At 36.2% G+C, this 25,489-nt stretch overlaps 2 protein-coding genes across 5 annotated transcripts; both read right to left on the bottom strand.

Annotated features, from left to right (window-relative positions):
• Positions 1-780: 780 nt before the first annotated feature.
• Positions 781-12,830, bottom strand: LOC148779979 (NAC transcription factor 25-like). The gene is made up of 3 exons (XM_088850215.1): positions 11,846-12,830; positions 1,250-1,554; positions 781-1,144 (listed from the first exon to the last, which is right to left on the bottom strand). Exons 1-3 carry the CDS (start codon positions 12,066-12,068, stop codon positions 1,046-1,048), a joined length of 627 nt encoding a protein of 208 aa, XP_088706341.1. The 5' UTR covers positions 12,069-12,830; the 3' UTR covers positions 781-1,045.
• A 2,983-nt stretch (positions 12,831-15,813) lies between these two features.
• On the bottom strand, positions 15,814-23,641 carry LOC18426077 (NAC transcription factor 56). Of its 4 annotated transcripts, none has more exons than XM_088850217.1 (4): positions 23,354-23,641; positions 22,117-22,315; positions 16,283-16,569; positions 15,814-16,161 (listed from the first exon to the last, which is right to left on the bottom strand). In XM_088850217.1, the coding sequence occupies exons 2-4, from the start codon at positions 22,313-22,315 to the stop codon at positions 16,033-16,035; spliced, it is 615 nt and encodes a 204-aa protein (XP_088706343.1). In that variant the 5' UTR covers positions 23,354-23,641; the 3' UTR covers positions 15,814-16,032. The 4 variants fall into 4 exon arrangements, with proteins under 4 accessions (XP_088706343.1, XP_006830665.2, XP_088706344.1 ...); XM_006830602.4 differs by having other exon boundaries at positions 23,484-23,526; XM_088850218.1 differs by having other exon boundaries at positions 23,371-23,433.
• Positions 23,642-25,489: the final 1,848 nt, after the last annotated feature.

Consider the following 25,489-nt stretch of genomic DNA (forward strand, 5'->3'; position numbering starts at 1 on the left):
CAAATAAATTCATGAAACTCGGAGAAGAAATGAGAGAGACAAATTAAGAGAGGATGTTGAACTATTACTTTGTCCCTCTTTTTCTCTCTCTAGAAAACTCTCCCTCTCTATAGAAAAGCCTCTCTAATCACCGCTCTATCTCCATCTTCTCTCTCCCTCTAGAGGTTTCTCCCTTAACCGCTTCTCTCCCTCTCTCTAGACCCAATAAGTCGGTGGTCTCTCTCTCTAGACCACCACCTCTCTCCCTCTCTAGATTTTTCCTAACCGCCATAAGGGCTGCAAAAAGCCCTTTAAATAGGGATGAGATGTAAAAAGATGGGTGAAGAAAAAAGAAGTGCTTAGATAGGTAGTCCCTCAAGCCATATTATTTTGTTGTATCTATATTCTTCTTTTTGAAATAGTCAAATATTTTTGAAAACTATTGTTTCATCTTCACCCCTATCATTGTTCTTTCCTATTTTTCAATAAAATTACCATATCCATGCTTCCCAAATTCCCAACATAGTTTTCTAATGTCGGGAAAAATTAAGCTTAAACCTAACGAGAGAAACCCTAGCCGTAGAGGAAGAAAATTTAAAATTTTCAAATTACCCCTGCCTCCATCCCATAATCCCCAACTACACCTCAACGCTCTCAAAATTCCCAATAAATTCCAAAAAAATTATCTTTCTATTGCTATCAAAATTCCCAATAACATGGGATTCTAGATGTTTTTCTCTTTCTAATTTTTCTCCTGAAATTTATCCAGAGTACAACGAAAAAAAATCCTGATCAGGAAGATCACGCTAAATATGTTTTATAAATAAAACCATCCCAAGTTCTTATTGAAGTATTATTGCACTTTCGACCTAGAGACTGTATTTATTTACTTGTTTATAATTGTGCTGCTGGTTTCTAGAAAACCAGAATTCATACTAGGGGGCAGAGAGAGAGTAAAATTGTTTCTAGGCCAATAATATGAAGCAGATGTGCTCCACATCACACACTGTTGTTGAACTGCATAAGTCTTCTTTAAACCTCAATGTAAAACCACAGGGCATCCAGTTCAGGCATCAAACACTGAGCCTAAATTCTCAGTTTCTAAGGGCGTCCCTGATTGAGAATCACAATAATCTTCCTCCTTGTAAATCTTGCAAAGCACCAACTGATCAACCAAAAATGATCATGAGAGAGAAACACAAGATATTGAACAATTGGAAGTTGATAATAATTGTAAAGTTCAGAGAGAGAAAGATCTTAAATATTTCACCAGTGGAGAAGAAGGCAAACTTTGAGTTGTGTCTTGGTTACTGTGGATAAAGGTGCCATTTCTTTGAGGTATCTCAGATGACAGGTGAAACTCGTCTAGATACCACTCGGTATCCTGTCTCGGATTGTCCAAAATGAGTGTAAGTGTGAACCTGGAGCCAAGATATCTGTCTCTCCTATCAAATATCTCTTTTGCTTGTGATATGTCCCTCCAGTGCCCGGTTGTTGTCAAACATTCATTAGGAAGCCTCGTGGTTGTGGCAAAAAAATACCATTCGTCCTCTTTATATACCATTGGATCCAGATCTAGGTGTAAGAAAAACAAGATAAGAAAAGAAGGAAAATGCTTTTCTGAACAATTAAAAAAATAGAGTAAGGTTTTATTAATGGAAAAAGTTTATATAGAGCCGAGGCTCTCTAAACAATCAAATCAGAGTGCCCACCTCAAAAATTTCACTAGAAGATGTTGTTTTGATGCCCAAATATCCTCAAATTGATCATCTCGACATTAAAATGCATGGACATGAGAAAAAAACTAGATTCCAAATTTTGAAAATAGTGCATCTTGTAACGTATTTTTTGACCACCAATTTTCAAGATTTTCAAATTTTTATAGATCTTCTCAATCTACCCCTATTATTGAACCTCTAAATTTTATAAAATTAAAGATGAAAATATATTTTAAGGCTATCACAAAGATTTCTAGTATTGAAACCGCATTTCTCTTGAAGGTGCTCTTTACTTTGATTCTTTAGAGCCTTGGCTCTATAAAAATCACACCAGGAATTGTATGGTCAGATAAAGAAGGAAACAGTTCCAAACAATTGAAAGTAACAAATATGTAATGGAAGGGATGGCTAAGGTGTTCCATCTCCTACTGAGATAGGAATGCTGGGGTGATCTTAAAGTAGAATAGGAAACCCGACGAGCTCATTATATTTTATTATTGAATAAACAATAAGATTTAGGCCATTGTGTTATCTATTTCTAAGGTAAATGTGTGAAAGTTCATCAAAAATTGGGATAGGAACAAGCATGGCATCAAAGTGAGAAGAGAAACAATAGCAAAGAGCCCACAATCACCGAAAATGAGTGAAAGGACTTTATGATAAAGCACATTGTGTATATCTTAAAAAAAATTCTTTATTCCTACACCGGCAAGATCATTTACAATGTCCAATTACATTAAACAACTCTTAAAAAAAAAAAATTGGTTCTTCAAATACAATTCTTTTATTCAACAAACAAAACTAGACTTTTATTGCTTATGGGAAAAGAAAATCAAAAAGTAAATAAAAATTTAAAAAGGTAAAATTGTTGGAGATTACCTCAACCGGGCTTAGTACAACCCACGCCGAATCTCTTCCGTCCAATGGTGCTCGCGATCTGTGATCGGTATGTTGATTTCTCTACTATGGCAAAAATCCACTTAATGGCTTAATCTTGATCAAGCCTCTTAGCTTGATTTTAGAGGGATGAGAGATGCATATCAAGAGAGCTGGAGAGATCTACTAGCAAGGGGTTCACCCTTTGCCACCCATAAAAACACCACCTAGGCTTAGGCGTGCCACCTAAAGAGAATTTCCCAATGAGAAAAGACACCCAATACAACTTGGAGAGAGAGATATAAAATTGGGGTGTGCCTCCCTTTGGTATTCTTTCTAAAGAGAGCTAAATTTTGGGGTAGGGAGAGAAAATACATACGTAATTTGTTAAAAGGGCAGACCTCTTTTTATAGATTTTGTCTCAATCCGTAAGGTCAAATCTCAACCGTCGATCTAAAGTGACTTGTGGGGTGAGAAATTTGAGTCATCCATTTCTTTGATCCACCATCAAGATTCAAAGAGATGAGCTAGAGCCTTATCATCCCTTTCTTAAATATATTCCCATCAAATAAGGAAAGCTTATATTTCAATATATCAAATCCTTAATTATTGGATCAACCAATCTTGATTAAAAGATTTTGTAAATATCTCAAATATTCAACATTTTCATGGCTATACCCAAAAGATAAGCCAACAACAAGAGATAAACATTCTTCCCAAGAAGAACACGTGAATGGGTAGGACGTGCCACCTGTGTGGGCCCACCTAATCCACATGTATTTAAATTTTGGGCCCCATATTTATAGAGGTCCCATAAAATTTTAAAAAATATTTTATTTCATATTTAGAATTTTTTAAATCTTATATTTTATTTAAAACATTGAAAATTTAATTCTCTTAATTTATAAATCCAAATGACAAAAACAAAATATCATAAGATTCACAAAAGTTCAAATAAACATTCTAAAAATCATATAGCATAAAATTAATTAATTTTGAAGGGAATCTGATCCGTTAGATCTAGGAAATTATCAATACATGGATAATTGAAGATGGATACGTGGGACTCCTGCAGTGGACTGTGGGTCATGGGAACTGCTAGTCCATTGCAGGGGTTCATGATTGGTCCACCAAAGTCAATCAATAGATTAGGAGATGCAATCCCAGTTTATGGATTTCAGGTTCTCCCCTAGAAACAAAAATTATGGTCATCCAGACCATGATGCAACCATGACTCAATGGTGCATAAAGGTAATCTCTCATACATGTACACACTTCACTCTCATTGGCGAATCTCAAAATGGCTATCTATGTATATGTCGTGTGATGATATAACGATGAGGTTTTAGCCCTGTCTCTAAAGATTATTCATCACACACAAGGGCCACACAGTCCCTTGGCTCTCATGTGGGCATACTCCAACCTCATCAAGGAATAACCCACTAAACCCTTCTCGGTAGATCCCTATGCCCAGGTATTTTGGGTTTTTCCAAACGTCGACTGACTTAGCTCGTTGAGCTTAGTCCGAGTATCAGCAAATAACATTTGCCTAGTATGATCCACAAAAGGACTATACTCCCACTGAGTTTATGTTTCATTTATTAAATATATTTTATGCAGTCTCTCATAAGGCCTTTAATGCCACATAAACCCAACAATGAGAACATCACAGTCCAAACAAAATATCATGGAATGCTAACAGGCCCATAGACACTGTTGAGCTTTTTGTAGAGCTCCAAAGTGACAATTCTAAGATTTGAGAGAGAGGAGTCCTAAGCATGCAATGCATGCAAATTTGAATTTGAAATGTGCAAATTTGAATTTGGAATGTGTGAAGTTCAGAGTTTTCTTGTAAATTCATCCAAGCAAATAGAATGGATGTTAAGAGAGAGAAAAATTCACTAGAAAAGTTTAAAAAGAGTCTAGAAAGGTCCTAAAAGGTTTATATATCCTTGTACTTTATATTTATACTTTAAGAGTCAAGAAATTGTGTTAATTTGGTTTTCTTTAAGTACATAAACAAAGCTTTCTTCCTCCCTACTTCTAACAAGTGGTATTAGAGCCAAAGTACTTAAGAATGGCCCCCTTGATCCAACCATGAATACCCATTTTCACCAAAGACAACTATGAGAATTGGAGTATCTAAATGAAGGCATTATTGAGGTCTTAAGACACTTGGGGTGTTGTTGAAAGGGAATGTGGAACCGACCACCCCTCAAGAAGAAGCCGCCTTGGATCAAAGTCCGAGAAGTGTGCTAAAGGAGTCGAGAAGGTTGGACAAGAAAGATTTCTTTCTTTTTTAGCAAGGAATAAATGGAAGCACTTTTGAAAAAGTTTCTTCCGCTTCAAATTCAAAAAGAAAGTATGGGAGATTCTTCAAAACTATTTTTAAGGGAGTTGAAAAGGTAAAAATTTGAACCTTAAAACTCTTAAGGTTGAGTTTGAGGCATTACATATGAATGAATTTGAAAATATTTCGGAATACTTCTCTAGGGGCTTGGTTTTTCTAAACCAATTGAGAAAAAATAAAGAAAATATAGATGTTGTTAGAGCTATGGAGAAAATACTATGATCACTTGAACGTAAGTATCAGCACATTGTTGTAGCCATTGAAGAGTCAAAAGATTAGAGGCTATAATTATAGATCAACTCCTAGGTTCCTTGCAAGCACATGAACAAAAATTGCAAAAAAAGAATCAAAAACTCTTTGGAGCATGTACTACAAATAAATCTTACAATAAAATAAAATGAAGAATCTCATGGAGAAAGAAACCAAAGAGCTCGTGGGAATGGAAGGAGAGGATGTGCAATAGGCAACTTTAATAATGGAGGTGTGAGAGACCATAACCCGCAAGTTCAAAGAGGACAAGAAAGAGGTAATTTTTCACGGCCATATAATCATTCACATAATGGAAAATCTACTATTCAATGTTATAATTGTAAAAAATATGGCCATTATAGTTTCGAGTGTAGATACCATTCTCAAAATGATGTATTTGAAAAAGATAATTTTATTGAAAGAAAAATGATGAGAAACCAACTTTGTTATTACCTTACAATGATACTAATGAGAATCAAATAGATACTTGGTATCTTGACACCGGTGCAATCAACCACATGTGTGCTAGAAAAGGAGTTATCTGTGGAGTTGAATGAATTAAGTCATGGGCATGTAACATTTGGAGATCTATCACTGAGACACACAAAAGGCAAAGGTAAAATTTTGATTCAAATGAAAAATTCTAGTCATCGATTTATTTTCAATGTATATTATGTGTCGAATATGAAAAATAACATTTTGAGTGTGGGGAATTTTTAGAAAGAGGCTAGAATATTTTTTTGAAAAATGGTAGCTTTTACTTACGGGACGAAAGAGACAATTTGATTGTCAAAATGATTATGACTAAGAATAGAAAATTTTCAATGAATACCAAAAGTGAAAATGTGAAATGTCTCAAATCTATTTTAAGTGATGGTTCATGGTTATGGCATTTTCATATTGGGCATATTAATTTTGGTGGCTTGAAATTGTTGTCAATGGAAAAAATGATAAATGGCTTGCCATGAAGCTTATAGTGTATGTCGATGGCGCATTGACTAGGTGTCCCATAAAAGGTTTGACGCAGAGAAGCTTGGAGCTCTTACAAGCCAAATGTAGCATCTAAGAATCTTCAGGTGTGTGGCTTTTGTTGAAATTCCAAAAGAAAGGAAAAGCTTGATAATAAAGGAGAAAAGTGTATATTCGTAGGCTAAGGAGAAAATATAAAGGGTTACAAATTGTACAATCCCATAACCAAAAATGTATTCTTGAGTAGAGATATGACATTTGATAAAAATGGAGAGTGGGATTGAAAAAATAATCAAGAAAATAAAACTATTGAGCTTAATGAAGTAGTAGATAAGGGAGAAGTTGAGCATTAAGAAGTTTCTTTGAGTTCTATTCATGATTCATCTTCTAGTAGTCAATCTACTTCTTTAATGAGTAGTTCATCTCATAGACCTATTTAAATAAAAAACCTTCAAGAAATTTATTTGGTTACTCATAGGCTTGATGTTGAGAATGAAAACCTCACATTACTTTTCTTTATGCAAATTTTGATCCTATTTGTTTTTATGAAAGCAGGTAAAAGTAAAGTGTGGAAAAATGCTATGGATGAAGAGGTCGAAGAAATTGAGAGGTATGACACATGGGAATTTTCAATATTCCCAAACAAGCCATTGTTGTGAACTGGATCTACAGGATAAAGACAAATGCTAATGGGGATATTGAAATATATAAAGCAAGGTTAGTTGATAAAGAGTACAAGCAAAGAAGCGGAATCAACTATGACGAGGTATTTGCCCCCGTTGCCCATTTGGAAACTATTAGATTAATTATTTCTCTCACAGTCCAAAATAAATGGAACATTTTTTAAATGGATGTAAAATCAGCACTCTTGTATGGTGTTCTTGAAAGAGATGGGTATGTTGAACAACCAATTGGTTTGTGAAAAGGACAAGAAACTGAAGTTAACAAATTGAAGAAGACTATGTACGGTTTAAAGCAAGTACCTAATGCTTGGAATAGTAGCATTGATAAATATTTTCTTGAAAATTGGTTTTCTAGGTGCCCATAAGAACATGCCTTGTACGTAAAGAAAAATAAAAATGGAGATATTTTGCTTGTTTGTTGTTATGTTGATGACTTGATCTATACGGGAAACTATCCGGGCATGTTTAAAGAATTCAAAGAATCCATAATTAAAGAGGTTTGACATTTGATTCATGTCTTATTTTTCTTGGCATCAAAGTTAAACAAATGGATAATGAAATTTTTGTGTCATAAAAATCTTATGCAAAAGAAATTATCAAGAAATTTAAATTGGAGGATTGTAATCTGATAAATACACTGGTAGAATGTGGTCTAAATTTGAGGAAAAGAGATGATAGAGAAAGGGTTGATCCTACTTTTGTCCAAAGTCTAGTAGGAAGCCTATAATGCCTAACATGTACAAGACAAAATAATCTCTATGGAGTTGGTTTGGTTAGCTAGTACATGGACACTCCAAATACCACTCACTTAAAAGTGGCAAAAAGGATTCTCTGGTATGTCAAGGGCAATTTGATCATGGTTTCTTTTATTCATGTTCTAATATTTTTTATCTTGTAGGTTTTGTTGATAGTGATTGGGTCAGAGACTTGGACAATAGAAAAAAGACTTGTGCATGGGGAGTACGGCATTCACATGGTCATCAAGAAGCAACCGAACGTGCTACTATCAACTTGTGAGGCCAAGTTTAGAGCTGCTTCATCTAGTACTTGTCATCCATTGTGGCTTCGAAATCTTCTTAAAGAACTTCTAAAACCTCAAGAGACTCCCACCAAAAACTATATAGATAACAAGTCGGCAATCGCATAGGCAAAGAACCCGATATTTCATGAGAGAAGAAGCATATATATACTCGGTTTCATTTCATTTGGGACCAAGTGAAAAAGAAGAAAGTTGAACTTGTTTACACAAAAACACAAGATCAAGTTGTCGATATTTTTACGAAACCCCTCAAATGTAAAATGTTTCAAAATTTGAAAGTTATCCTAGGGGTGACCATGTTGGAAAATCAAGCTTAAGCATGGGTGTTAGAAATAAGCTTTAAATTTGGTTAAAGGTATTTTGGGTATTATATACAAATATAAGGGACATTTTAGGAAACTTATGTGAAGGGCAATTTAGGAATAATATACTAAAATGTTTTTGTAGAGTTCCAAAGTGACAATTCCAAGAACGAGAAAGAGGAGACTTACACATGCAATGCGTGCAAATTTGAATTTGAAATGGGTGGAGTCTAGAGTTTTCCTATAACTTCGTCCAAGCAAATAGAATGTATGTTAAGAGAGGGAAAACTATACTAGAAAGATGTAGAAAGAGTTTAGAAAGATCCTAAATGGTCTACATATCCATGTATTGTTTGTTTACTTGTACTTTAAGAGTGAAGAAATTGAGTTAATTTCTTTGAGTGTATAAAGAAAGCTTTCTTCCTCCCTACTACTAACTAGCTCCCATCCATTTTTACGAAAAAAGTTATATGAACTATTTTTGTGTGCTACATATAGGTTTCCTATCTAGAATAGCTTTCACCATGATGACCGTTCCCTCCATGATATTCTTTTTCATTTCCTTGTAACTGTGCACAAAACAGATGGAGATAATTTAAACCAAATTTTAGACCCTTCTTAAGTTTAGATTACCAAGAAATGAATGATGGCTCCAAGTTCTAGCATCAGATTTTTGTGTCATAATATTATCAATGTGGAGAAAGAAATGCAGTGATCCAGTTAGCAAAACAGCCAACTACCTTCCGTTCACTTGCATTGATTCGTTAAGCCAAGCTTGAAAATCTCAGTAGGAGGGAAAGACACCAAGCTCAAAGAACATTAGGTTTTGAACCATAACATTGCCAAATAGATGGCCTTTCAATTTTTCTAGTCAGTGTAAGTAGGATACTAGAATCCTTCACTTTGATGTTGCCCATCGGTCTTTGCTGGTGATGGGTTGGACAAGGTAAACGAGGATCTTGTGGATTGCCATTTTCACTAGAAAATCTAAATTGGAAGTGCCTAAAATTTATTAATCACCAGTAATGTTTTTCAGACCTCTACATAAGTTCTAGAAGGTCAGAGATGTTCTAAGATTCTTTCCCTAAAGTAGGAGGCATAATGGAATCCATTTGAGACTTGGTACAATTTGTAGGAAAATCCACTAAATGGGCATGAAATGGAAGTTTTTGATATTCATTTCTGTTTGTTAGGATGGACATTACTTACATTAGAATACCACAACAATCTTAATATTTTCCACACTTGTAAGATATTTCAGAACAGGTAAATACCGTAGGAAGAGGCCATGGAAGATATAGATTTTTTTTTTTTTTTTGGGTAATTCAGTGTAGAAGACAGGCCCTAACCCGTTTTTTCAATTAGTTTAGGAGTTAGTTTTTTTGAAGGTGTTAATGGGGTGGTGTCATAGGAAGATGTAGATTTATAGATCATGGAATCTTTCACTTTCCATGAAAAGTATGACTTTTGAACTACTGTGTTGTCCTGGGTGTGTTCATAAATGGAAGGAAATCAAACCATAAACCTTGAATTGATATTTTGTATTAATCAACCTAATGTCTTTATATAGCTATAGATAACCTACTTGGCAACACGTATCTCTTCTTTGATCACGAAGCATACCTGCTTATGAAATCGTCGTGATGCAAATCATAATTTGTTTTTGAACAAGTTCATTTTCGATGTAATTGCTACACATATAAGCAGGTTTAGGTAGAGGACCCTTGTATGGACATCCTAGACATTTGAATGCCCTGTTGACTTCTTTGGAAAAGAACATGAGAATATAGTTTGATTGTGGCTCATTTAAGCTCTCACAAATCACCAAGCTAAGTAGCTTAGGGCACGTCACAGGGGAATAACAAAGACACATTCTGTTTTTTTTTGGGTAATTTACAATGCAATGTAGGTGATAATTGATTCTTCGACATAAGATTTCTAGCATAACTCCATATTCTAGAAAACCTGTTATTGTTATTTTTTATTGAAAAACACCCACGAATGAAGTGTTGGCTCAAATTTATTTAGCTTAAGAGAAAATCAAAATGATATCAATAGAGATCCAAAAGATGCCCAGTAGCAGTTGGTCGAGCACTCCACAAGTCCCTAACTTGTATATCCAAAGCAGCAAAGTCAGGAACCAATTCAAAGGTAATGCCTACTGGTGGAATCCTATTGGAGTGTTCTCATTATTGGAGCTAGAAGAGTTGATGACACAAGGAAATCAGGCTACCAATGATTGCGGAATTTAGCAATGTTCCCCAATCTTGTGGGAATTCCAAATCTTCTAATTTTCCTGATATGAAGCTTTGCTTCACATGGGCCAATGAAACATCTTTCTATTTTGATTAGGTTTATCAGTTTTGTGGACTTATATCCTCCATTTGATGCCTCTCGATGTATGTTACCTTTGTATATATTGGGTTTCGATTAGTGAATTTATATAACTACCAAAAACGTAGTTGGTGTAATTATTATCATTATCAGAGTCTTTTCTTGACCATTTGGGGTTAGCTATACGAATATTGGTTTGTCATTCCACTCTATCAAGGGCAATACTCTCAATGAGACCATCCGATACAGTGCATCACTTATGGGGAATGCCCTAGCATAAGCAATTAATATAGATTCAGGATTTATGAAAAAATTTGGCAAAATTTGATGTTAGCTGCCTACCTAGCACAACTCACCTCCTTTACCTGGGGTTGGGACGGGTTAAGGGAAATTTTAAGGTCATCAACCTTCTTAGAAATGGCCACATAGTAGCTAGGGCTTATCATAGCCATATATCATCATGTAAATCATCAAAAAAAAAAAAAAAAATTTCTTAATCTCATTTCTAAAAAGCCACAATAATATATTGGGTTGTTTTGACTGATCATTGGCCCAACTAATTGCTTGCCTGTGTTGCTTGGTACAAGCATGCATACTTGTGTTGTAATAATGTGCTTGCTACAACTGCCCTGCCAACAATGATGTCCCATTACTGGTAACACTAGCTATGAACAAATATTTTAGTGTAGGGTGGACTATCTACCAGATATTAAACAATATAAGAGTGTTGTAGGCCTTCTATTTCCTTTGCACCTACCGGTTAAATTCTACCCATTTTGGTTCCCCATCCATGCTCAGGGATTGCATGATCGCCTATCTTGTTGTGTAGTATATGTAGAATCAATGGTCCCTAATGGAAAAATGAAATGGAGAGGTATTGAACCCTCTTGGCTCATAAGATAGCTAACAAGAAATTAAAATAATGGAGTGGGTGTGAGCTGAAAGCCTATTACATACAGTGCATGTGTGTACAGTAGCTGCCTATAATCTGTACATCTGCAAGGGAGCATAAACATAGGAAGATTGCTAAATGCATCCAGACATGCTTCTATCCATACAGGAAGAAGAGAATGACTCTTTATCTTTTTCACCAGAGTAGAAGAAAAATGTCTCAGCTTTGGAAAATGTCCTTCATAACAACCAAAAGCAAAAGAATAAGCAACAACCTGCCTTCTACATTACAGAAACTGGCTGGCATATCTGAAAAAGGAAAAGAACAACATATACATTTGATTTCAATGCACAATACACAATTCTTTTGCATGTCTAAGTAAAAGAAAAAATTAAAAACCATGGATGCATTCCGTCTTCATATTCATGATAATATACTACTATAAGATTCATACCTGGCAGTTCCCAGGGATCAAGGTGGTAGAGATCTTCTTCTAGTATGAAATTTGTTGGAAGGGGCACCCCCAAATGTCTCCATGCAAGATAGTACATCAATTCTTCATCTGAAGGGCAAAATCGAACACCCATCGGAAATCTTACATGCAGCATGAATGGTTGGGGGGGGCCTGGAGGCGGTCGGGGAATGCCTGCGCCATTTGCGGTCCCATTTGATGCCATCTAAATCATATAGGTGCAAAACTTGAGTCTTTTGGATACTTTTTGTAAACATAAACATCACCAGTAATGCATAAAAAATGTCAAACAGAAGAAGATCAGTCATGTATTTATTTTTTATTTTTTTTGGGTGAATAAGTAGTAACAATGACTATGAAACTAAAATTGCTAGATCTAGTACAAGAACAATTGATAGCAATTTTGAAGGCTAGACTCTTTTATTAAATAAAGAAGAAGAATGCATGGAGAGATCTGTATGTCTTATGTACAAAATCAAACCCCAAGCCCCAGGCCAAAAAGGAAAAAAAGAAAGAAGAGATACAGCGGAAGGTAAATAATGATAAGTGTTTAGATTACTTGGCTTTGTATCTATCTAAATAACAGATGGAAATGGATTTTTAAAATGTTGAAATGAAGAAAATGAAGAATTTGAGGGAAAAACAGGAAAGTAATAAAAGGAGACTAAATGGTGAAGGAGAGATAGGTTCAGAGGGCTGTTACAGTATTTGAGGCTTCAGCTGATAAAGAGAAGCAAAACTATAGAGAACCCAATGGCTCTTTATCAATGAAAAGCCACGAAAATAAGTTTCGAAGATTCAAAAATAAGAAGAAGAAGGAGCAGCTCCCAACATTGAAAGGAGAAAACAAAAGGTTCAGAAGAAGAAATCTGGTTTCTTTGAGAAGGAAAGGTTCATGACGCTGGTGAAAAAAATGAAAGGCATATAGAAATTTTTAAGACGTGTGGCCTGGACGCGAGAATGAAGTAAGAGATAAATGTGAATGTTGCTATTTTTAAAAAGGAAAGGTACATGTATCTACTGGGAGAGAAGAGAGAGGAGTGAGGTAGAAAAGGGAGGGAGAGAGAGAGAAGAGGGAGAGAAAGAGTGAGTGAGTGAGTGAGTGATAACAGAGTGGGAGAGGAAAGAGAAGAGAGAGAGGGAGAGAGCGTGCGTTGTGCGTTGGGGGAGAAATAGAGAGATGATGTTGAATAACATGGGCACCCATTTTTTAATGAAGAAAAATACAATACCCCCTTCTTCTCATGCCCCCCAAGAGCCCACTGCCATATTCTCTCTCTCCCCCCAAATGGGCAGAAGGTGGTCCCTACCTTACCACGCTCCTCTCCTTTCTAAATTAAGATCTCTCTCTCTCTCTTCTTTATCTCTCTTACGCCAAATGGGGGCTGCATTCGTTCTCCCCCCCCCACTCTACTCTACTATACTAAAGGGTGCTTTTGAAATTTGTATTGTATTTGTTGACTCGGGTTTAGCGTAGGTGTCGTTTAGTGTTTAGGGCACCGCACCTAATTTAGGGTTTGTACATATCTCTAAATTTAGGGAAACTCTTTTTTACAACTTAACTTTCGGAAAGGTGGGGCCATTATCCTTTATTATCCATGATTAGGGTTGGCAATGGGTTGGGTTGGGCTGGGCTGGGCTGGGCTGGGCTGGCCTTGCCGTGGTCCTGGTCCCCAGATAGCCAGCCCAAGCCTGGGCTTGCCGTGGTCCTGGTCCCCATATTGTCAGCCCAAGCCGGGGGCCAAATAGGCCATATAGTAAGCCCGACCCTAGCTTGTCGTTGGGCCAACAACAAAAGGAGCAAAAAAAAAAAAAAGTGCTTGGAACTGGGCCTTCAAACCTCAATTTCTGGCCCTGGCCCTCATTTTTTAGTGCCGGGCCACCCGACACATTTGGCTGCCCTACTTCTACGCTAAATAAGGAAGAAAATGCATTTGGACAGGATAGGGTGAGAGAGGGAGAGAGGATAAGAAGGGGATTTGAGATTATTAATCATAAGCAGTGCATATGGTACACTCGCTCTCTCTTCCCAATCATGGATTACTTATTCTTCATCTTCACTACATTCTTGAGCTCTCAACCTCAAACTAAAAATACAAACAACTTCACATAATAATGTTTTACGTGGAGGATACGAGGAAAAAAGCATTCCATGTATAACGATCACACCATTTCTGTTTATAATAAGAATTACTTAATAGCTCCTGCTAATTGTCATAAACAGAAGCATATGATTCTACATATATAGAGAGATATTAGCATAAATGTAAAACACCATCTATCTATCTCTCTCTCTCTAACTTGCTATCTATCTCTCTCTAACTTGTGCTTTTGGTGAAATCATGTAAGTTCATGGCCATATCCCATTATTATTTAATAAGAATAATACGAACTCTCATTTTCTTCATAGAGGAAAGCTCTTAGTAACTTTAACCGGTTGGACTGTGCTTTTTGCTTTACGGTAGTTTTGGTTCTGATGTGTGTCATAGTTTACAAACCACTTTTCTGAAACCAGACTTGGTTGGTGACCAAATTGGCTAGATCCAATGGTTCAACAATAAGTTTTTCCAGAATTCCTTATAAATTTTTGTTTAATAGAAAAATATTTGTTTAGAAGAAAATACTTTGTTTGATTTAAAAAAAAAAAAATCAAACAAAGCTCCAATTAAAATGAAAAAATTGTCATGCATTTCATTTAATGCAAATTTGTGGCTATTAAGGGTTTATGAAATTTGTATTTCAGACTGATTGCAAGAACTGTGTTTTTCTTAATCTATTAAACTCGAAACCCTAACTTCAAATTTTGATACCAATTGCAAGATAGAAGAGTTCAAGCGTGCCCTACTACTTCCATGCCCTCCATTTTGAGCATGCCCAATTACAAAAACCATGATCTCCAATTCTCCTCTTCTAAAGTGAAGTATGAGATATCGATCCCAACCTTCATGACTCCTATGTATCCATGGATAGAAATTATATGCTGATCAAAATGACCTATCCAACTGTTCAATTCTATTACATATTTCCCCAAACATTTCATGAAATGTTAGGATACTTTAAGTATTGAAATATTAGTGTTCTTAATTGGTTAAAATTAGCGGTTTATTAGATAAATAAATAAACAACTTGTTCACTGCAAATGCACAATAAAGGTGTCTGCTCAATAACAATATCCTGAGGAAATTTGCATATTTAGAAGATCTATTGCCGAAGGAGAGGCAAACCTTTCTGCAATTTATCCTACTCATTATAAACACATATCCTCATTTTATCCATTTCATATTAATAATTTCTGAATCTTTAAAATGGGAAAGTTGATATCAACCATCCATTATCCTTATCAGAGCTACACCAGACTGAGCAAGTTAACCAAATCCATCAATTTTAAAACTGGTTGATATATGAGAGAGACCGTCCTCATCATGTTGTTCATATGAGGAAGATTTCCATAGAATGTGCTCTCTAAATTTTGCAATAATTCAATTTAAATGGAAGCCAGTATAACAAATCAAACTATCCACGATAAAATTAGGGTAAAAGATCTCTTTGTATGCTTAGACAATAAATTTTAGGGGGATTTGCCTAACCCCAAAGCTCCTAAATCATTTTTATTCGTCTTTAGGGATCAGTTTTGAAAAGAAACTATTTCTTGCCAAGAAATTTCTCAATGTCAAAGGGGCTGGGATCTTTGTAGTAGCACGCCCTATATCACATCCTGCTCATCCCACTGACAGCTTCGAAAACGTAACCATTTAAAAATGGGGTAGGGGCCTGTATACCTCACTGAATTACCCAAAAAAAAAAAAAACCCAAAACATGATTATTTGCCCCAAGGAACACATGTACATTTTGGTATTGTGGGACAATGCTAGCCCCACGCTCTAAAAGAAATCAAATTCCTCTAATAGTGCAACAAATCTAAATATGATAACCAATTCAAAAGCATCATGTGAGCAAAAGCATCACCAAGATCAAATTGAAGTATCGTAACAGTTACTTATTGTACTGCTGGCTGATATAAAACCGACATTCATACCAGGAGAGGAGAGAGATGAGATTAAAAATGTTTGTGCGGCAATATGAAGCACATGTGCTTCATATTAGACAACGGTAACGAACTAAAAAAGTTTCTTTCTAATCATTTATTGAAACCACAACTGCTATGCAGCCTAATCATCAACCTCAGAGTCTGTGCCTGGATCTGAATCCTCTCCATCTGAATCTGCTAAGGGTACTTCTGATTCGTTATCTGAATGAGTGCAAGCATCCTCATCTTTGTAAATCCTACAGACCACCAACTAATCCACCAACAGCAGGTGAGAGAGAAAGAGAGACTAATTAAAGTTCATAGATAACATTAGAAGTTCACAGAGATGATAGGGAGAGAACGACAGAGAGAGAGAGAGAGATCATTCTCACCATAGGGGGTGGCAAAGTTTGCGTCACGTCCTCTCCCACCTCTTTGGTCTCATATGGTAAATGATATTCATCTAACCGCCACTCAGTGAATCTCTCCCTTATCGCATTGTCCACGACGAATAACATTGTGAATCTCGAACCAAGATATGTACCCCTTCTATCAAAGATCTCTTTCTCCTGTGATATGTAGGTCCAGTGCCCTGTTGCTGTTAAACACTCATTTGGCAACCTTCTTGTAATTGCAAAAAAATACCATTCATTTTCTTTGTATAAACTCGGGTTTACATCTGTCAACGAAAAAAAACAAAAGGATTATTGGCAAATAAGGAAACCATGTTAAGAAATTAAAATTGAAAACAAAATTTGCTTTTCTTTTGTTTAATTATTGTATTGTAATTTTTCCTTTTGGAGGATTTATAAAAACTGAATTAATTATATGTTATCAAAAGATAATTTTGAAATTTAATGCCAAAACTGAAGTTGTATAATAAAAATGTTTAAGTTTTGATGTTTTAAATTGGGTATTCGTCCCCAACAATAACATTTACCCTATACATCAAACCAAAACATCTAATTTTAACTAGTCTATCCCCATCACCCCATCAAAAGACATAATACATGCATGCATGCGTACAACTCCAAAGTAGAGAGACAGACATGCATGGTGTGCACACACATTCAAAGGGTTGAGTTTTGATGTTTTAAATTGGGTATTGATCCCCAACAATAACTTTTACCCTATTCATCAAACCAAAACTTCTAATTTTAACTAGTCTATCCCCATCACCCCATCAAAAGACATATATGCATGCATGCATGTGTACAACTCCTAAGTAGAGAGACAGACATGCATGGTGTGCACACACATTCTAAGAACAAGATTGTCCAAGTTCTTTAAGAGGCATGTTGATCGAATTCAATTTCATAAGTACATTAGCACAATATATATATATATATATATATATATATATATATATATATATATATATATAGTATGTAATGTTCAAATGTGCAATTTAATAAGTACATTTACACATTTACACATGGTCTAAGAAGGGTGCGGACCTTAAACTTTCCCTTAACTTGTCCCAAGCCTAGGTAAAGGAGGTGGATAGTAGTAAAATTTTACCGAAACTTTTCATGAATCCTGATAGCCGACTCCAAATAGTTGAGGAAAGGTTCTTATGGTCAAAATGGCTGTTATTTTCAAATATCAGCAGTTAATTTGGGACAATATATGTAATAACCACCGGTCTTCTCCATTGGAAACGGTATTTCAATCATTTCCAAAATCTTGATAAAAATTAGTAGAGAGGTAAGATTCTAAGAATTACTATGCTAGGTGGAATAGGGCAAAGAAATGTTGCACCTCACAATGTTTTAAGCATCAATTAATATAACCATTGGGATGATGGGATATTCCTAGGGAGGCCAAATTCCGAACCAAAGTACTCATGTAATACATTTTTCAACACTGTTGCATGATTCCATATTAAACAATGATTGGATAAATGCCAGACAATGGCATCCATTCCATTGTGTTGAGAGAGAGGGGCAGCTATGTTCATTTTGAAATCTATTTTCTGTTAAATTAATCCCATTTCATTTGTTAGACAAATTCACAAAATATGCTGCATAATGTACGTTAGCTCTAAGTACAGTGATCATTTCCTCAAAGACATTTATGTGTCATAGTAGTATCAATATGGAGAAACAAATCAGTGATCTAGTTGCCATGGCCGTCAATTACCTTTCCTTACCCTGGTTATACCTCATGCTTAGAGATCCCAAAGGGAAGGGGAGCCACCAATGATATATTATTGAACCCTAAACCATGCGATACACATAATCATAAACCTTTCTCTGGGTAACATGGCATAAAAATCCATCTACTTCATGTTGCCAGTGTGATTCTTGTGGGTAAAAGATGAGAAAAAACAAGCTTTACAAAGATCTTCTAGTTTATCATTTCACCAAACAATGTAGATAGGGCCACTACAATTGTTCCTCTCTAGTCATATTTCACTAATCACCACTAGATTGGCTTTTGTGCTTTATGCTAGTTCAACAAGAATTTAATTGAGTCCAGACTCAAGAGGGTTTCCATCCTAAAATTCCTTACCTACAGTCGAAGGCACATGCAAATTCAGTATCAGGTTTGTATGGTGTTTGTGGCCTAATCTATGAAGCGATGTGGAAAGAGAAGTTCTTCAATATTTTCAAGTGGCCATTATGACTGACAAAGATCACAGTTGCAGCCCACATCTATTTTTCAAATTTCCATATATGCTTTGAGAGAGAGATTCCCATATATGCATCCTTCCAAACAAGATAGTTTACAAACAAGAAATGGTAGGTAGAGGCCTTTATATCAATCCATCCAAATACCATCTCTACTGAAGTTAACCAAGTTAAAGTTGACCATGGGAATTTCCGTATGCTTGCTGTTAAGAAACTAGACCCTGGGAGTTTCCACTCCAGTTTCATTGACAAAGGAAATTTCCACTTGCTGGTAAGAAAATAGATTTTGATCCTCCCTAGTTCATGAAAGCAAGGAATTAAACCGTATACCACCAAGTGATCAGTTGTCATTAAGAAACGGTATTTGTGTCACTGTAGTTGCCCCACTTGGCAACAAAGACTTTTTCTTTGATCACCGCACATATAGTCCTTTTTGGATTTGGCCTACCCAACCTATAGTTCTTCTTTTCAAATACATGGAAAAGTTCCATAACTAGACTAGACAAGCCTCAGGATTTCATGAGCACTAGAGACAGGTAGAGTGAAGTAGAGCACTGAAATCAATTGAACTTGACAAGTCCATCTTTGATGTAATTTTTATATAAATAAATAGGCCTAGATAGAGGACTCTTGAAGTCACCAAAAGTTGGGTAGAGGACCCTTCTAGGAGATTGCAAGCTTGTTCCTCCACTATAGCCTTCTTAATGTCTTTATTTTCCCCATATTCTCCTGTTTCGTGCAAATGAAATCCGAGAAACCAAATTGGACTTTCAGGTTTTCGAGCAACATAACTGGTCACTATTCTCAATATGGTAATAGGGAGATCTAGAAGCAAGGAGGTAATGATTATTCTTGGTATATATGTGGAGAATGAACCTCCCACCACTTCAGTGAAGTTTATTTTTCCACCAGCATCCCAACACTATTCATGATGTGAGCTGAGTAGGTTGGCTATGTAAGCTTACAATTCTGTGAACTACCAGAATCTTTCATTTTTTTCTATTTTTTTTTAGTTTTTCAAAATTTATGCCAAATATGAACAAAACTAGGGCGACATCAAGAGTAAGACATTCACATGTAACCGGCGCTTGTGTGATGCAAATTCTACTAGGTTAGATGACGCACTGCTCAATAGGCGTCAATGAGATCAGAAAGAGATTTCATGATCCAGAAGATAGATACCATGATTCACTGAAGAAGAGGGGTTTCATGGGTAAGACTGTTTCCAATGAACAAATCTAGATTCTTTTTTGGGATCAGGTCAAATTTATTTAGCTAAATACAACATTAAAATGATTGGGGCCTATGGGAGCTCAATAAGACACACCCATTAGTTCTCAAGAAAGAACTAATACATGTTCCTAACTGGTACAACATAAACTACAATTAACAAGATTTAAAGTTATGCATACCAGTCGAGTCCTATGAAGTTTTCTCATTAATGGAACGAGAACAAATAAAGGCACATGACATTCCATTGTGAGAATAATGAGCTAGCAACTTTTTGATAGGTTAGAGCTTGGGGTAGAATTGCAGGCTTTGTTACTTGCCACTGTTGAAGGTTGTACATGAATTTGGGATTCAATGGAGCTCGTCGACTGTATCATCGATGAGTCTCATGTATCTTGCCCATTGCTGGGCCTGGATTGAATCTGATTGATAGTTTTTAATTGGGATTACTATTTCTGCCTCACAAATCTTCTGTAAGGGAAACTAACTCATCGTTGTCTTGTTCATGTTCTCTCTGAATCTCTAGCTAAATATGAGATTGTACAGACGTTACCATTGGAAAGTATGCTTCTTGGATGGGGCTGATCTCGAGATTCATCCTATGTTCACGTTTTCTTTCTAGAAGTTAGTCCTTCATGGACATCATGAAGTTCAATTTGTACTTCCACACAAGCATTTCAGTAAAATTTTGTATATTCACCAAAAATAGAACACCTTAATTCTGTCAGTAAATAAATGCTTGTAACACATGAGGAATAACTTGTAAGAATTACACTTTCTTACATGATTGGAACGTACCATCTCTGTCCATTATTAACAAAAGAGTCAATCAAGACCTTAGATTTTGAGGATTAAGGATATCAGGTCACGGATCGTTGGCCAATTTTTTCGGTGATTTCCAATTTGGGGGGGATTTCACTTCTTCTGATCTTCCATACATGGAGGGTGGCCTCATGTGGCTGTCAAAACTCAAAACATCATTATTTTTTCCCGGATTTTATTAGGTTTATCACATTTTGGCCCCTGGGATCCTGCAATTTCTTGTCTTTTGGCGCATGTTTGTATTTTTTATGTTTTAGGGTAACGTTTTTTTTAATCATTCCATCTTTCTATAATTTGGGTTTCTCTGATAAATTTACACAACTACCAAAAACTTACTTGGTTGGGCTTTACACAATTGGCTATCACGAAGAAAATCATGAAATTCTCGACCTTGCTATTAGCAGAGCCATACTAATGCACACAATTAGGTTTATGGGAATCATCATGGTCCTAACCAGTGACGACTTGCCGATTTTTCTTAACAGAAATGCACTTGCCATTATTGGTTTCTCTCTCAATTGTTACAATAACTAAGAACAGCTTCCACGTCTAGATGTGTGTGGCTAGACATCTTACTACTAGGTATCCAGATTGTTCAAGTGCAACCATTCGGGTTCCCACACTCAAGCTTGCTTTGCCACTTCTATCCTATTTTATATACATAAACAGAAATGCCACTAACAGGAAAATAACATGGGCTATGCTGACCTTGTCGTTCTCGCCAATTTTCTCAAAATGGGGGCGGTCTGGCACTTTGGGCATGTGGTCCGGCACAAAATGGGGTCGGTCCGACACATTGGGCTTTTGAAAAACATGCAGTCTGACACAAAATAGGAGCAGATCGACACTTTGGGCATATGGTCCAGCACAAAATGAGGACGATCCAGCACTTTGGGCATTTTCATCAAAAAAAATTTGAATTTTTGAACTTGGGGTTATATGCTAGGATCAATTTGGGGTAAATGTTACTAAAAAATTTCGTTGGGGTAGGTTGTCTAAAAAGTGTCTATTTGTGGGGATTTTTGTAATTTTCCCTTGCAACTATGTTGAATATTTCAATGAAGTTCCCAATATGAATTTCATTCAACCCATTAATATTCAGGGTATGAATTCTCATTTGGGATTTTCTCCTTGTGCAGTGTAATTGGGATTGCTTTAGTTATTGCTGGGCTTTGAAGTTTTTCTTAACTAACAGAAAGAAAAACTCATAGCTCAAAGTGCTTATTGCATGTGTGTGTTTTGCATGTTTACGCAGATGATTCTCAAACATGTATGTGACCCTATAGCATGTGATTGTACACACAGATACATGAATTCATCCGTACTTGCTGTATTACAACGAACAATATTTCAAATATATTTTCCCAAGCCATTGGGGAAAAAAGAATAGAAAGAAAGGAAGGCATCCACTCCACATTAGGGCTACAGGCTAGCTATATACACACCTCCTCTTGCATTACAAGTACAAACAGAAAATAAAGATAAAAAATAAGTCTCTATGACACCATGTTGATAATCAAGTACTACTGAAAGATTCATACCTGGCAGTTCCCAAGGATCAAGGCTGTAGAGATCATCTTCTAATATCAAATTCGTTGGGAGCGGCTGTCCTGAATGTTTTCTGGCTAAATAGTGAGTGATCAATTCTTCATCTGTTGGGCTGAATCGAATGCCAATTGGAAGTCTTCGCACTGGTACGTACAGATGGGGAAAGCTGCCATTTGCTCTAATGAGTGGCATCTGTGTTACATAGATTACAATCAGTTTCAGTATTTTTTATATTTTTATATAAATGTTAATCAGCAATAATACATAAAAGTGTCAAACAAAAGACATAGAATCAAGTAAGTTGATTTAAATTAATTTACACCTTCTGAACAATAATATTTCTCAAATAAAGAAGATGAACCAATCTGAGATATTTAGGCCTCCTAAATGAAAAACCCATCCTAAACAAAACTAGAAAAAAATAAAAAAATAAAAATGGAAATAAAGAAAGAGAGAGAGAGAGAGAGAGAAAATGATGAATGATAAAGTCTGCGGGTCACAAGATTCAATATCTACTTCATAATATACAAACTTTCAATAATAATAAAAAAAAAAATGGATTTCTTGAGTAATCAAAGAAGATGATGAATAGATCATCTATTGAAACGTTATTTTCCTTTCTCTTTAAAGAAGAGGATAAACATACAAGCGGTTTGTTTAATATGTATTTACACCATGTGAGAAGTTAGTGTATTTGAGCTTTCACATAAATAAAGTGAGAAAATGCTGGAAAAATGGCTAGAAAAGTAATTTTTGAAGACTGAAACAGGAGAAGAAAACGCTAAAAAGCTAAATATTGAAAAAGAAGAAACTAAGATCTAGATATTAAGAAGAAAGTGTGCTTTCTATGAAAGCTTGAAGTAAATGATTTCCACAATAACAATATGGCCTCAAAATGAGATTAAAAGCTTCCTTCTTCTTTCTTTCTTTTTTTTTCTCAAAGAAAAAGTCACATGTGAGTAAAATATTTCGAACTATCTGTATGAACTCAAAATGCAATTGCTTGAAGAGATCTCCTTTGGGAGAAGAAAAGGCTCAGATGTATATATATGATACAAAGTACAATAGATTTATTTTATTTTTTTATCACAAAAGGCTCATGAAAATGAATACAAAATCTAACAACTTCAATGGATAAAGAAAGCTATAAGATTTTTCTGTTTTTCGAGGCAGACAGTTACAGAGACTCGTATCTATATGCATGAAAATAGATTAGCGACCAGTATCTACATGTAGAGAGAGATTACCCCCCCTCTCTCTCTCTAGATGTAGAGAGAGAGAGAGGAGGAAGAGATAAAACCGCCGTATATCCACATGCAGAGAGAGATCTAACGGTTGATTCAAAACCAGAGAGAGAGACCGTTATGGGTGGAGAGATATCTTCAAATCCAGAAAGGGAGTGAGGGTTGTTGAAAAACATGGAAGAAAGCAGGGGTTTTATAGGGCCTCATTTTTAATGTGGACTAAACTGCCCTCCTTGGAGCCCACAGTTTATCTCTTCCTAAATGGGCGGAAGGTGGCCCCACTCTCTACCACGCTCCTCTTAAATTTGGGTCACCCGCTTGCCTTTCTCTCTCTTCCCTCACTTTCTCTCTCCTTCATTTCTCTTTATCTCTTTTGCTCTACACTATGCCTCTCTCTTCCATCACTCTCGCTCTCCTTCATGTCACTTTCTCTCTCTTCCATCACTCTCTCTCCTTCATTTCCCTTTCTCTCGCCTTCATTTCCCTTTCCCTCCCTTCCATCACTTTCTCTCTCCTTCATTTCCCTTCATCACTCTCTCTCCTTCATTTCACTTTCTCTTTCTTCCATCACTGTCTTTTCCTTCGCTTCTCTTTCTCTCCTCCATCTTTCTCTCTCCTTCATTTCCCTTCCATCACTCTCTCTCTCCTTCATTTCCCTTCCATCACCCTCTCTCCTTCATTTCACTTTCTCTCTCTTCCATCACTGTCTCTCCCCTTCATTTCTCTTTCTCTCCTCCATCACTCTCTCTCCTTCATTTCTCTTTCTCTCTCCACAAACTTACTTTATCTCTCTTGTGCCAAATGGAAGCAGTGCCCCGAATATACGAATCATCCTTAAGCCCCTCATTCTCTCTCTCTATCACCAAATTCTCTCTTTCTCTGTCTACCCTCTTGTGCCCAATGTCATTATCTTTAATTAATTAAAATTGCAAGAATTTGTTTGGAAAGCCAAAGATCTCTGCCAAAATGTCACCCAAGTTAAGAGAGAGAAAAAATGACTTATTTTTGTTGCTTAACAGTTTCTCCTCTGTGCATTTCTAATGCTAAACCCTAAACCTCTCCTTCTGAAACAAGCTAAGAGGAGAAAGAAAAATATTTTTATTAAATTGGACGCGTCTTTCTCTTTTTTTTATCTAAACCATAAACCCTAACCCTAAAACCACGTACGTGGTGTGTGTCTTCTTCTTCTTTTTATCGGACCATAAACCCTAATCCTCAAAACACGTTGACGACTCTGGTGTGAGTTTCTTTTTCTTTGTTTATCTATCACATAAACCCTAATCCTAAAACCGCGTTGACCACTGTAGTGTGGTGTGAGTGCCTTCTTCTTTATTTATCTATCCCATAAACACTAACCCTAAAACCACGCTGACCACCATAGCGTGGTGTGAGTGCCTTTTTCTTTATTTATCTATCCCATAAACCCTAACCCTAAAACCACGTTGACCACTACTCCGACTGTCATATGAGTTGACTGACCATGGTGCCATTTTTATCCGTGCCTTAGTTGTACGGCGCTACGTGTTTGCACCACTTTCATTAGTAACTGCACCTTGCTTGTTTACTGGCCCTAACCCTAACCCTAAAACCACCCATCTCTCTCTCTCTCTAGCTTGTATACTATATAAAAACTAGAAGCATATAAGGCATGAAAATTAAGTGACTCCATGAGAGAAAGTAGCAATGTACTGTGAGCTTTCCTGCTTCCAAATTTTTGCCCATAAATGGGTTAAAAATAGCAGGTTCTCTGGCCATTCTACTTCATGGAGGAGCGAAAGAGAGAGAGACGGCAAAAATCAGGGAAAAATGTCCAAAGAAGATTTTGGATAGGTTTGAAGCAGCTTTATTTGGAAGGTTTGTGGTTATCTTTAACTGAAGCATGCAACCAACCCTTATTATTAAGTTCACTGCATTTAACTAAAGCTAGCAAGCAACACTTACTAACCAAGTACACTGCACTGGTCAATTGGCCACTATGGGTGCATCTCCCAATTAAAGGGATGCAACAACTAACCCCCAGAACATATCCTACAGATGATAATAGAGAATCTCTTATATTTTGAAGAGGCCAAAAGAAATTAGAACGTGTGGGGTCACGGCCATTCAATTCTGCTCATAAAAA

Source organism: Amborella trichopoda, chromosome 10, assembly GCF_054954075.1.
Source record: "Amborella trichopoda isolate Santa Cruz 75 chromosome 10, AtrichopodaSantaCruz75HAP2 v2.0, whole genome shotgun sequence".
Taxonomy (NCBI): domain Eukaryota; kingdom Viridiplantae; phylum Streptophyta; class Magnoliopsida; order Amborellales; family Amborellaceae; genus Amborella; species Amborella trichopoda.